General features: G+C 49.2%; 1 protein-coding gene across 1 annotated transcript in view; it reads right to left on the reverse strand.

The window, feature by feature from the left end:
- Positions 1-10,245: 10,245 nt before the first annotated feature.
- The window catches only part of GALNT17 (polypeptide N-acetylgalactosaminyltransferase 17), a 442,868-nt gene continuing 438,644 nt past the window's right edge, over positions 10,246-14,469 (reverse strand). The window contains exons 10-11 of the mRNA XM_004439509.3: positions 12,605-12,772; positions 10,246-11,861 (exon numbers count right to left, since the gene is read on the reverse strand). Of these exons, the coding sequence (XP_004439566.1) occupies positions 11,733-11,861; positions 12,605-12,772 (297 nt within the window). The 3' untranslated portion in view covers positions 10,246-11,732. The remainder of the gene's footprint in view (positions 11,862-12,604; positions 12,773-14,469) is intronic.

The following is a 14,469-nucleotide window of genomic DNA, read 5'->3' on the forward strand; positions in this document are numbered from 1 at the left end:
TCAAGTCCACTCACACTCGCTTGGGGAAAACTGTCTCATGATCCCACCTATTTTCAGAGAAGACTGGGAAATATATCCAGTCATGGTGGCTATAGTCTTGGAGAGAATGGATATGGATAGTATAGGCCTAGCCTAAGTCCTCAGTATATACTGGCAAAGAGAGCCTGGCCTGGGCTCTTCTTCTCCAGGTCAACTTTCCTGACACTGAAATTGCCAGGGACTTTCTACGGAGAAGTTCTTTCCCTTCTCATCTCATCCTGGTCCATGTGTCCTAACGTGGCCTAACAGAGGCCTGGAAGTCTCTTCTCTCTTCTGGACTGTTCAGGTTAAGGATTCTACGGAGCACTTGTCCTGCTTCAGGGGGTGGTCTCTGTATGCTGCAGTGGTTGATTTATTCCTAACTCACCTGCAAAATTATGAGCTCCAGAAAGTTCCCACACCACACTACATCTTCACATTTAGGGTTGAACCATTGCACTTGATATGTTAGATCATCTTGAATCAGGTTTCCCGGATCAGCAGAAATTTTGTTTCTTGAATCAGTAAACATTGGATTCAGTGGCACATATCAAGAAACACAAACAACTGTGCATAAGAAAAAGGTTTATTTTTCACTTTATTTTTCTCTCATGTAAAGAAATCTTTAAGTAGGCAACCCAGGATTAGTATGGTAGCTTCATCAGGAGCCTAAGGTACCTTTATTTTCTGCTGCCCTGTTCTCAAAGTCACCTTATAATTACAACATGGTTGCTGCAGCTCCAGCCATCATGTCCATATTTTAGGCAGCAGGAAAAGGAGAGGGCAAGGGCCAAAGGGTATATCTCCAAGCTGAATGGGCCTCTTTAAAGAGCATTCCAAGAGGCTCCACTCAATGACTTCCACTTACCTTTCATTGGCCACACCTATCTGCCAGGGTGACTGGGAAATGTGGTTTCCTAGCTGGGCACCTTGCTGCACACGGCAATAGCGAGGCTTTCTTACCAAAGAAGAAGGGGAGATTGGTGGGCAGCCAGCAGTCTCTGCTACATCCTCTTACTCCCTAAGGGAGCAGAAAGATAGATTCTCCCAGATCCAAATCCCAATGGGCTTTTCCATAATAGCCATTAATGGTATTGACTAAACTGTCTGTGTCACTGCACTTTTACGGCTCTGCTGAAGAATGCCCCCAGGCCACGGCTCCTTTGTTATAGCTAATAATGGCCAAGTGTAAGAGAGTGGCAGCGCTATCTCCTGGACAGAGGACAGCCACTTCCCAGTCCCGGGCATCCAGTGCCTGAGATGATTGGATGCGACAATGCCCATGGCACAGTTCTTTTTTTAGCAGTAGTAGACTTATTTTAGAACAGTTTTAGGTTTACAGAAAAATTGAGCAGATGGTACAGAGAGTTCTCATAATACACCCCCCCACACACAGTTTCCCCTATTATTAACACCTTATTAGCATGATACATTTGTTACAATTAATGAATCAATATTGATATAGCATTATTAACTACAGTCCATAGTTTATTCAGGTTTCCTCAATTTTGTTTACCCAATGTCCTTTTTATTGTTCCAGGATCCCATCCAAGACACTACATTACATTTAGTCTTTGTGTCCCCTTAAGCTCCACTTGACAGTGACATTTTCTCTGACAATCCTTGTTTTTAATACCCTGACAGTTTTGAGGAGTACCGGCCAGGTATGTTGTAGGATGCTCCTCGACTGGAATTTGTCTGACATTTTTCTAATGATTTGACTGTGGTTGTGGGTGTTTTGGAGGAAAACCACAGAGGTGACGTGCCATTTTCATTGCACTATATCAGTGGTACGTACTGTCAACACGATTGACGGCCAATCATGTTGACCTTGATCATCTGGCTAAAGTGGTGTCAGTGAGCTTCCTCCACTATAAAGTTATCCATTCCCTCCACTTTCCATGGTGTGTTCTATGGAAGGAAGTCACACACATCACTCCCCGCTCCTTAGAGGGAAGTATCTACATAATTTATTTGGAACTCTTCTTCTGTACGTGAGATTTGAGTCTTCCCATGGAGAAATTTTGAAACTACAAGAGTCTATGACAGTTTCTTCTCCTCCCACTGCTAGACCTAAAATAAGCCTGTTGCATTTTTTTGAAACAAAAACTTAGGAATGCACATTTTGACTTTGTCCATGATTAAATGTTAAGAAATGTTTTTTAAAAAAATGATGTATTTTATTTTCCTCTTTGTGAGTCATCCAGTTAAATAAACCATGAGCAGTCAAGTCCGGTCCTCCTCTTCAAAAGCGACTTGTAACAAGTATAACTTTCATCCGCCAGCTATCACGCACATCTCTATGAAAAGATGTTCTTCTGACACCCACTTCTGTCACCCCAGCACACAGCTCACATTCTTACCAGTGGTGGAGGCTGGGACAGGGAGCCATCAGAAGGTTCACCTAAGAAGAGCGAAGTGGCATAAGCACAGGACTGGCGTTAACATGAAAGGCCACTTCCTCTGCTCAAACCTCTTCAAGAACAGAACTTACTCCCTCCTGAGACCTCATCCCAGCTTTGGGGAGTCGGCTCTATTAGAAAGCAGGTTCTTACATTGAGCTGCAAGTCATAGCACGGCTTCCATCCATTTGGCCCCACTGTGACTCTCTGGGTCATAAAGAACAAGTCCAAACCATCTCACATGGATGTTCTCCACTCCCCTTGGCCCAGTGAGACTTCAAGGCCGTGACTATCTCCTCCAAGTTCAACACACTTGGTTTCTTCCTGAACAAGACGTGATTTCCAGGCTCATTACCATGCCCACTGCTCTCCTTTGAGTGGACTCCAAGGAGGCAGGGCTACCACTTCCTCCTGGATTTTCCACTCCAAGAGCCCTTTGTCTTCTTTCGGAGACTGCTGACCCGTAATGAGGCAACTGTTAAATAAAGCCCATTTCATTTTATACTAGATGCTTGCTAAGCCGTATCTCCCCTAGCATGCCATAGTGCAGCTGGCTTTTTGGACCAAAGTGCAGGAACTTCGATTTATCTCACTAAACTAAATTGCAACCCCATTATATATTATATATATCAAGTTATAGGTGTCTACACACAAGGAAAAAGTAGGGAAGGATGACTACACAATGAGCAGTAGTTTAGGGGCTCTGTGGATGGTGGGATTATTGATGCTATTTTCTTCCTGTTATCACTCACTTAGATTATCTAATTTTTCCCTAACGAACCATCAATTAATTTGTAACTTACCAAATAAAAATTTGCTCTTGTTTGAGTCAGACTGTTTTCCTAGCCTGCTGAGGACTCTTTGGACTGTTTCAGGCAGAACCGGCCACTCCTTCTTGTGAGTCCTCAAAGTACACAGTCGTGGGCACTTCAAGCTGACAAAGGGGAAGCAGCAGTTTGAAGCAGGAGGCCAGAGTGTAGGGCAGCACCGGCTGTTCTAACTCAGCTGCCGTCTCCCTGGGACAAGGGTGCCGCCAGGACCTGGGGACGTGCTCCTCATCATCTAGAGGTCCATGGCAGGGAACCTGGACATATTCCTGTTAACAGCTCCACCCTCCTCTTCCTCTTTTATCTAAGGCTTTCATATTAGAACAGAGGCGACAGAGCAAAGCTGCCACATAGGCAGCGTGGCCTGATGGTTATGGACCAGTGCTTTTGAGTGACACCGATCCAGGTCTGAAACCCACACCTGCCCCTTACAGACTCCGCGATATTAGGACCGGTTCTTGATCTCTCTGAGCCTCAGGGTCCTCACCTCTAAAGGGAAAACAATGGCACCTCCATGAGGTGGCTGGGAGAATTAAGAAAGAGGAAGCCCATAAGAGTTCTTGTGTGGTGCTTGGCTCAAATCATGGTGGCGATTAGGGTTACAGTGATAATTACACTTTTCTACCCTACCCCCAGGCACAATGCTGGCTCTCTCCTACCAGAAGAACCCCATCAAATACCAGCAGTGAGCACCAGCCTACGAAGAAACCAGCCCACCAACAACACAAATCCAGGGAAAGCAGGAAAAGCAAAAAATAGCAAAACAAGACCGAAAACCAAAAAACAAACCCACCTGTGTTTGAGAGCAACACTTGCCTGCACTCACCTTTCTCAACTTTTGGCTTCTGGTGCCCAACCTCCTCACCCTTCTGGATAATTCTTTCGGGGTAAGGAAGATTTCTAAAAGGCAGATAAAACAAAACCAAAAAGCAAACCAAAACCAAATAACTTCCCACCACAATAGACAAAAGCACTGCCTATTTCCTCCTTGGAGATGGCAGCTTTCTGCCACAAACTGTCACTACTCATGTTTATCTCCCAGCAGTCAAGGGTTGGGCCCTGTCTAATATGACACCTCTGGGAGATTGTCACACGCACTGGGGAAGCCTGGTAGAGCAGAGGCTCTCCATCAGGTCAGGGTCAGGGTCAGGTCACCGTCAGGCTGTGGGGGGCCTGAGCACAGGGTGGATGGGAGTCAGGGATTTTTGGCTTTCTCTTCCCAGGCTCCTGCAGAGAGCCGATGTCCTCAGCTCTGTCACCTGCGTTGAGCCTAGCGCTGTGCTGGTTACTGATTAGAACCTCATGGAAACTCTCCAGAAAGAAATGCAGCTTCACTCCAGGGGCCAGAGCAGCAATTCCACCTTCTAAAAGAATTCTAGAAACAGCCCTGAGAAACACTGAGAACCTCATTAATTTCGGCAGTTTCATTGTAGGTTAGAGTTGGGCTTCTGGAGGCGAAGGGAATCTGAATTATGAAACAGTGGCAAGGAAGTACGGTTTCAGTGCACACGGGAACCAGTCCTTTCCTCTGGTTTCCAAGCTGACACCAGGTGGGGAACCCTCTTCAAAGAACATCTAAGGAGGGGGTATAGACAGCAGAGTGGTGGAATGCATGACTAGGGGGTCTTGGAGGCACTTAGAGGCTGTGCAGTTAAATAGCTTTTTGTTTAAAGGCTTCATTTTCTAAGCCTTGTCCATATGAGAAAATACACAGGCAACTTTAACTCAAGTGTCAGGAACTCTGAATTGGAGAGGCTGTGGCTTGTAAGGATGCAGAGAAATTTGGAGATGTGAACTTGGGCACCAGAAACTTGGTTTGGTGCCTTGGGTTAGGATGGGGAGGTTTCATTCTTTTTTGTGTGTTTTCGAGGGCAAAAAGTCTGGGTAATAATTTAAAAACTGAGTAGCATGTGCATTCTTTTTTATCTGCATGGCTGGGTTATAAACATCCTGCCTTGTAACTAACCAGTGACTGTGCCACAGGCCTCTGTAGAAACCTCAACATCTGAAGTTCATGCTGACGCTCAAAGCTCACCCAGGGCCTTCTGTGATGTGCCCACCGTAAGCCCGCCCTTCCTGCCTTTCCTGGTTGGATTTCATGCTGGAGGAGAGCCCAGCCTCCCAGGACAGAGGGAGGGTTCATAAAGTTAGCTGCTGATGGACTATGTGTTTGGTGAAAAGCTCAGTCCAGTTGACATTGATACAGTTCACCAAGAATCCCCATGCCTCACTCTGAGCAATGCTTTCCAAAGTCCTGCCCAGCAAGCTTTTGCACCAGCACTGAAAGAAAAAAAATCCCGCAATTTTCAGTTACGAGGTTTTGCTCTTTTCCACGTATTGTAACAAGCTTGGGAGTGACCAAAAGGTAGGCAATCTGAAGGAAAGCAAGAGTTGAAAACAAGCCCTGGGGGGAATAATTTCTTTCTCATAGGGTTGAGAGCCATCATTGGTCTGTAGGTACCACATCCTTATTGATCTCCAAAACAAGCTTTGCAGATGCGGAACGCGGAGACTCAGCTATGCTTCTCTGACTGGCGCTTTGTGGGCACCTGGGGGGTTCCTGCAGACTCCTGCAGCTGCAAGATGTCTGTAAGATTTTCAAATTTTGTCTCTTCATTTTGATAAATATCTAAAAATTAATATATGCATATTCTGGATTATCTGGGTGACTGGGTTAGGACTGATGGTGAATTTAGGTCATCTGTTTGCTAAATAGTTCTACAGTACTTGTCACAGGTGAAACAGAAGAAGAGAGGGGAGATTTTAATGTAAATGTGTTTGCGCCTCAGGAAAGCCACTGGAATATAAATTCCTGGAAAGCGGGGTTTCTGTCTGCTCTGCTCACGGCTAGATCCTTAGCTAAGCCCTAGACAGCCAGCAGGTGCTCAGCAAACATGCGTGGAATGAATGAATGGTGAAGAAATGTTTCAAAAACACCTGGAGGACAGAAAAGTGGTGGGAGAACCAAGTTATCAGGAGGCACAGAAGAGCCTCTGCTAGAGCAGCTGGGGCCATCATCAGAAGGGGCAGTAATTTAGTGTCAGCAAACTACGCTGCCACCAGCTTGAATCAATGCTGTTAACTTGAGTTTTATTGACTTTGTAGATTTGTTTGGATTGACTTGTAAATTTATTTTTATTTTATAGTTGTAATGGACCTATGAGCAAAAGCCATTGTGTTTATACATATTTGAGAAACTATAATAAAAAATAAATTAGGTCAATGCTGAGGGTCTTTGAGAATTTTTTTTCCTTTGGAAAGATTCCATCAACTACTTAAGAAATGGCAGATAAACATTTTCCACGATATATGCCCAATCCTGTGGCAAATGGGACATGGTCTCCCTAGCCAAGAAGGTGAACCATTTCTCCAGGCGGCAGACGTGAATTCTGCACACTGATGAAGTTGCTGCCAGTGGTATGTGGGTTGTTTCTCTCTCAGTTACGACCGGCAGGCATTGTTAAAGCATCAAGGGGGGTGCTGACTCTAAGACGTGCTGTAGGTTTTAAGGGGGCAGTTAATCTTGTTTTCAGAGCTCCAGAGCACTGGACAGTGGGAAGAGGTGACTGAGATTTGGACTTGGCATGGCTCACTGTCAGAAAGAGTTTTCTGCCCTAGAACAACCTGTCTCTAGAGTTCATCAAGCAGATACTGAGTGGTTACCTGGACAAGCGGGTGAGCACCCCATCCATCCAAGTTGGGTGGGAGAGTGGATTCGATGATATTTTGACCCTGGAGTAATATGAACCCTCTGACCACTGATTAAGGATGATGAAAATAACGGGCTAAGCCTGACAGTCTCCTGTGTTCTGGAACCATCAGCAGCATCAATGATCCCTGTCTGGCTTCCTTAATTTCTCAACTTGGCTCTTTGTGTTTGGGCAGAGTTGGGAGCCCACGTCAATAGGCAGCACATGAAGTCAAGCTGGGAGCCACACTTGTAAGATCCTTCCATCAGCCGCAGCCTCTTTGGGGAAAGAACACTGGAATCTGCTAATATGCCCAGACCCCCGTTTATGCCAATAGGCACAGAGCCCATTTCATGACTGTCCAGGCTCCAGAGGTGGGGATGCCCAATATATTGTGTTTATTTTCTGCTCTCAAATATAAGCTTTAAAGGCTAAAGACCATGATATTCATCGTGCACTTGCTCATTGGATTTCAGCTCCTTCTTCTTTCCCTCCTTCCCTCAGTCCCTCCCTCCTTCTCTCCCTTCCAAGAAGTCTTCAAAAGCAAACCACAGGATAAGTGACCAAATATATTTGTTGAACTGAACTGAAATGGACCTCTGGAGTTTGGGGCCCACCACTGATCCCCACACTCAGGTCTAGAAACTTGCCAATGAGATAAGCAGAGTGGCCAAGAGACTGGGATTCGTGATTCAGGAGAGAGGAAGGGGCAGCTGATTAGGAGCTGGTGATCCGCCAGCCCAACTGCTGATCGGGAGCTCAAATCAAAACAAGAGGCTGACACGCTGGCAATGAGCAGGGACTGGGCACCCGAGTCCTGCCATCTGGCAGGTCCCAGACTTCACGGCCACCTGGTTCCCTGTGCAGGCTCCAGGCCCCTCCCAAGCCCGTCCCCACGTAGCTGGCTGTAGCTCAGCCATTCTCAGAGCATCACTCCCAAGCAAAGCGGAAGGAGGAGAAATAGCAAGCAAATCAGGGAGGACTCCCTCACTGGCCAGCCCTGGGTGAGTTGCCTGCTCTGCCTGGCCTGACTTTGTCAAACAAAGATACTTTTTTTTTTTTTTTGCTGAGAAAGATTGGCCCTGGGCTAACATCCGTGACCATCTTCCTCTACTTTATATGGGACGCCGCCACAGCATGGCTTGACAAGCAGTGCGTTGGTGTGCGTCTGGGATCCGAACTGGCGAACCCCGGGCCGCTGCAGTGGAGCGCACGCACTTAACCGCTTGTGCCACCGGGCCGGCCCCAACAAAGATACTTTTTAAGAATGGTGGAAAAATATTAGATGGAAAAAAAAATGGCTCCAGAAACCCAAGTAAAAAGGCTTGGAGTGGCTTAAGATGGTGGCTTCTGGCCCAAATTGTGCTTTCCCAGTCTTTTCTATTTCTTCTTCTCTAGCCACTAGAATAAGTATAAAAAACACATTTGAGAAATAACACATGTAGATTCAAAGACATTGACTTTGATGGCTTGGACATGTATCAGGAATACCATCTGTGATTTTTTTTTTACCAGATAAATTGGGAGAAAAAATTAGAGAAAAGAGAAAGAAATGGCCACCAGACAGGGGAGTGGGAGAGCTGGGGTGAGGAGACTGAGTGGATAGAGGGAGATCAGCAAAGGTTGTCAAAACTCAGCCGCCTCTGAGCATCCACCTGGGCCGGCTGAGAGCAAGGGGGCCGTAAACTGATCTGTCACTCCTCAAACTACAGATGGTGCCAATTGCCGAGATCCGGTGAAGGATGTGAGATTTCCCTTGAGTCCGATGCTTGGGGCTTGCTGCCCGCAGTCCTGAGCAGAGATGTGGGTCTCTGGAACTGCTAAATTCCCCCAAAGGACTGGGGACCAGAGGATCCCCCAGAATCTCCACTTCCCTTTTCTCTTCTCCCTCTCTGACTTCATTAATTCCTCTTCTCTGCCTTGGGCCCTGGCCTGCCACCCCCACCACTTTCAGGCCACTGGGACCCTGCGGGGCAAAGAGGGTGACCTGGCATGCTGGCCTCATGCTCTCCCCAGGTAGCCTGCCTTTGGGAGGAAGCCCAGGTGAGTGCAGACAGCGGTACCAATACGAATGGACGGCCCAGGCCTCTTGGAAGCTGGAACCAAGGACCAGAGCCTAGACTTGGAGCACATGGACTGGTGCCCAGAGGCAAAGAGCCTCCCCCCACCCCAACAAGCAAACCCAACATCCTGTCTTGCTGCCATGTGACACTGAAGAGGGGAGTACTTATCTCTCACGAGCTCCAGGACACTTCCTGCTGTCCGCATTTTAGAGGTGCAGCCTTGGAGTACAAATGAGCCCAAAGTGCAGTGGGCAGGCTGGAGCGCAATAGGGTTTGGGCCCAATTCCAGCAGAGGGGACGTGGGTTTGGATGTTGTGGGAGAACAGGGCAGGTCTTGTGGCTTCTTCGGTCTGAGGCAGTTGGGGCCCATTTTCTGTAGGATGAAGGATCCCACATGGGCCACTGAGCCTCACTGGGATATGGGGTCAAAACCTCACCTAATGGTAAAACAGGACGCTGCCTTCTTTGCATTTCCACTTAAGGACCCACACAGGAGGGAGGATGCACAGTCAGGGCAGGACGCCTCCCAAAGCGCCGCCTTGTGATGGTATCTCTCTGACCTCACGTGCAGACCTGCACATCATTAGCTCTTTCACTTCACAGTTTCCCGGACACTCTGATATTTAAGTCTAATAAACTCATTACCAAAAGGCATTTTCCATCCACACGCATGTGGACCCCAATCCTCATAGAACTCGAAGGAAAAATGGCAACTGATATGCATGTCTGCATGTCGTGCGACACCACACAAGATGGGCCTTCTTGGCTTCCTCAAAGGAAAGAGCCGAGGGGACTCCCCCCGATTCCTTCCATGCCCATTTCCATGACAGAAGGCCTGGCGCTTTTAGGATTTCACTTTTCCGCAAACAGAAGGGGCAGATGCTCCCACCGCAGACTCCACGGTCTCAAGAGGCGGAAGCGGCTGCACGGCAGCAGGAGGGGACAGATCAGGGTGGCTCAGCCAGGTCACCTGCAACCGTCCTCTTCCTTATAGGTTTCTGTACCAGCCTGACCCGCCTAAGCCGGGGTCAAGAGGGGTTAGTAAGCGAGGGCCAAATGTCAAGTTCTAGCCTGTTTTGGAGGGGGAGGCGAGTACAAATGTAGGCTGGCTTTGTCTCAGCCCCAAGCTATAGGGCTTTAATAAAACCAAACTCCTAAACCAAAGCAGCCTTCTGCCACATCCCCGGAACTCCCCCCCACTAGTCCCAGGTTCTGGAATCAAAAAGCACACAACACTGCTGTGGGAAGTGCTCACATGTATTTATTTCACAAGAGGGGAGACAGGCAGGGTGGTCACCCATAAGATGCCACCAAATGGGACACTGTAAACCCCCAACCGGGCAACTACAGGGTTTGGTTCTGGGCAGGGCTTGGCTGGGGACAGCATGAGGGAGAGAGATGGGAACTGGCAGAAGGGACAGCCTTCCATCTGGGGTGCCACATGGGGCAAGGCTGAGCCACGTCCTCCTGGCCAACGACGCGTGGCCAACCCCCTAAGCTTGTCAGCATCCTTGTCCCGATCCAGGCGAGCAATGAAGCGGCAGGCCCAAGGCCACATTTCTACATCTGCTCCACCACGCACTCAGACACACACACCCAGACACACGCCACAGGGTGCCACACATGCACGCACACACATGCAGCTGCACACACCCTGCCACGCACACACACAGGCACACATACTCATATGCATGCACGCACATCCATATATTAACTCTGATTTATAAGTGCACCCTAACCAGAGGGCAATCGAAAAAAATTATTACTCTTCAGAGAGGAATCGACTGCCTTCTCCCGTCAGCCAGCAGAGCGTGGGGTGAAATGCGACGAGCGCAGAGCATCCTCAAGGGTCCTGTCCCCCTTTGCTGTGCTGGCTCCAGTCCGTAAGCTCCAGGTGGAGGCCCCTTGCTGCTCCTCCCGCGGCAGCCCCCATGAGTCAGGGCTCCCTGGTCCCTGGGCAGACAGAGCTGCACTGGCCTGTCTCTAGCCTGGGGGCCCTCACAGCTGAGGCCACCCTGAGTGTCAGCTTATTCCTGCCTCTGGCTCCCTCCGGACACAGGCAGAAGAGCTGGTCCAGGCACAAGGGATCCTAGTGTCCCGATGACCGTGGAAGTGTCAGCTCCCTCCAGGCCGTCTCAGGGAGGGTCCAGAAAAGTCCAGAGCTGCAGCCCTCGAGGCCACCTGATGGAAAGGTTTGGGGGTGGTGGCCTTGGGCTGTGAACGGGCATCTGGGCAGAAGCAACCGCAGGGGAAAGTGAGTCTCAGGGCCTGGCTGTCTCCTCCGAGGAGGGGGAGATAGGATGTGGCTGAGACCCTCCCCACTTTGTTGAGGGCTGGGGTGGAATTCAGAAGCTGCTGCTGCTGCAAAAGATGAGAAAAAGAAGGGGCCCCTGCCAGTCCCAGTCCCGATAGTGGGTGGGAAGATGACAAGGAGGAGATGTGGACGTTTCACTCCTTGGTACCAGGTCCACATCTGGGCTGCAGAAGACATAGCTCCTGGGTTCCCAGAGAAGGGTTGAGGGGGCTGTTCCAGGGTGCATGAGCCTCACGGCAGCTGAATGCCTGATGGGGACACAAGTCTCCATCTGAGGCCCCCATGCTGCCCTGCAGAAGCCCTGGGAGGCCCACCAAACACCTGCTGGCTCCTTGCTGGCTCTCTACCAGTGTGGCTGGTCCAGAGGACGGCAGACCCTGTCCCAGGGGCCAGGCTCTGGGGGCCCCAGCTCCTTCCCACTACTTGATGGAGTTCTTAATTGTCCACCTCTGTCCTGTGCAGCTGCGGAGGATGAGGTCGATGCCAGCCAGGCCCCGGTTCTCCACCTCCAGGCAGCGCCCTGTGCCTTTATTCATGATGGCTCCATTCTGGGGGGAGACAGGAGTAGAAAGGAGGAGAGAGAGAGAGACAGACAGAGAGAGTCATAGAGAGACAGCAACAGAGAGAGACAGAGACAGACAGATAAAAAGACGGAGAGAGACAGAGACAGACAGAGAGCCAGACAGAGACAGAGGGAGATACAGAGAATGAGAGAGAGAGACAGACACAGAGAGAAAGAGAGAGACAAAGAGAGACAGCGAGAAAGAGAGAGAGAGAGAGAGGTTTAATCACCGTAGTGCCTGGCACATGGCCTCTCATGGGGAACAATCCCACCAGAGTTCTTTGCACAGGGGGAGGATCATCGAGGCCTCTTCTGGAAACCCTCAAGTCAGAAAATAAGTCAGCTTCCCCAAGTTTGAGTGGCTGCACCATGTGACGAGCTCTGGGGATGGCATCTGGACGTGCGATTTCCTGTGATATTCAAGGTCTGACTTTCCCAATCCTACTTACTGTAGGTACTTAGCAGATTTCAGGAAAATCACCCCCCATACCTGCCTCTGGAGATCTATCAGAGCCCCACCCAGACTAGCACCACTGCAGGGGTCAGGAAGGATCTCACACAGAAATCCCCCCACCATCCCCCTGAGTGTGTCCTGGGTCCACGCGCCTGGTCCAGGGCTGGGAGACCTCTGGTGGCACTTTGCTGGGTCCCCTTGGGGAAGCCAGAGTCCCTGTGGCTGCAGCACCCTCGCCTGCGGTGGGGCAGCGGCCCCGTGCACGGAGCGCTCACCTGGATGAAGTTCCAGCGCTTGTACAGGCTGCTCTTGACCTTGTCGCAGTCGAGGAGCTGGGGCAGCCGACTCTTGGAGTTGTCCACCAGGCAGCGGGTGTCAGGGAGGAGCGTGGTGGTCCCCAGGGCTCCCAGGTGCAGGAAGCCTTCCTTGGTGTAGCGGGCGAGCTGGGGAGAGAGCAGGGCGGCGGGGGAGCGGGAGTGGGAGGTATGGGTGGGACCACCAGGGGAAACACGGCTCAGGTCTGCAGGTGTCACCCCCACCTCCATCATTGCTGCAGGGCCGTCACACACCCCCACGCAGCCAACACACAGGGGAGCCCTGCCCAGCAAGCTCTCCGGCTTGATAAGCCTAGACATAGATTCCCCAGGGTCACTCTCTGATTTTTATCTAAGCATGTCCTCTGTTAATGTTGCAGGATTCTAGCCTTTTGTTCAGCACATGGGGGAGCAGGAACAAGTAAAAGAGCAGGACGTCTGACTTCTAAACCTTGGCTCTGCTTCCGGCTGGCTGGGCCACCTTAACAAGTCGCTTAACCTCTCTGAATCTCCATTTCCTCCTCATTTGTAAACTGGGATTAATTAAATCTACTCAGCTGCAAAGGGCCCAAAGAGGCAGTGCACTGAAGAAGAAACAGACATTTTAATAAACATTCAACCTCATAGGTATTAAAATAAATAAGAAACTAAAACAACGAGATACCATATTAAAAAAAGACATTATTTGCATTTTGGGCCGGAGGGAGAGTAAATTATTACAACCCTTTAAAAAGGGGATTTCAAAATATATACTTTGTCCTTTGAAAATGATCCTCTCCTTGGACTCAGTAAATCCACTTTAGAAATCTATCCCAAGGAAATAATCAGAACTGTGAACAAAAGTTTATATATAGTTATGTATTTATTGTAACCCTATTTATGATGATGAAAAGGCAGAAACATCTTAAATGTGCAACATAATCTTGGTCCTTGCTTTCTGCTCCATGTTCTGCAACAATGCTAGGAGATTGTGGTAGATTGCAAAAATGTCCATCTCCTTCACTCTTCCTTCTATACCCCCTTGGCAATAAGACTTCGCAGCAATTTCCATAGGAAGTGGTCTATTTCCCCATCCTGTGAATACTGGTTGGCCTGGTGACTTGCTTTGGCCAACAGAATGTAGTGGATGTGAGGATGTGCCTATTCCTGGACTGGACCTTGCATACTTCCACCCTCTCGGAACCCTGCTGCCACCATGGCAGTAAGCCCAGGCAGGCCTGCTGGAGGGTGAGAGACGTGTGGCCCAACCAATAGCCAGTCAACCACCAGACAAGTGGATGAGACCATCCTAGAGCAGGCAGCCCTAGGCCAACCTGCTAGCTGACAGGAGATGCATGAATGAATCCAGCCAAAATCAGCTGGGCCTGGTCCAGATCATAGAACCATCCAGCTGACCTGTAGACTTGTGAGCAATCATGAAAGCATATTATTTTATGCCACTAAGCTTTGGGGTAGTCGTTATGCAGCAATAACTAACTAATACAGAGATGGCATTGCCTGCCAAGCCTTCACTACAGGGCCCAGACTAGTTTAGCGGCCTTCCCTCTCCTGCCCACCCATGTTGTTCAAAACCTTGTATTACAACTTTTGAACAAATGCATTCCCCTGTCTTTCACATTCCTTTAGGGGCAGGGATGGTATCTAATTCATTTCATTCCTTGCTAGGAGAAAAATCACAGACCAACTGCTCAAAACACGTTTGTGGATGAGTACATGATAAATGTGGTGAACGTCATCATTTAAAAAATGCAGCCACATCTATTCATTTAAACTCTGCAAACATGTTTTGAAGAGTCCTCTGTGTGCCCTGCCTAGGGACAGGCTTC

The sequence above is a fragment of the Ceratotherium simum genome, chromosome 26 (assembly GCF_057802395.1).
Source record: "Ceratotherium simum simum isolate JZ-2026a chromosome 26, ASM5780239v1, whole genome shotgun sequence".
In the NCBI taxonomy this organism is placed as follows: Eukaryota; Metazoa; Chordata; class Mammalia; order Perissodactyla; family Rhinocerotidae; genus Ceratotherium; species Ceratotherium simum.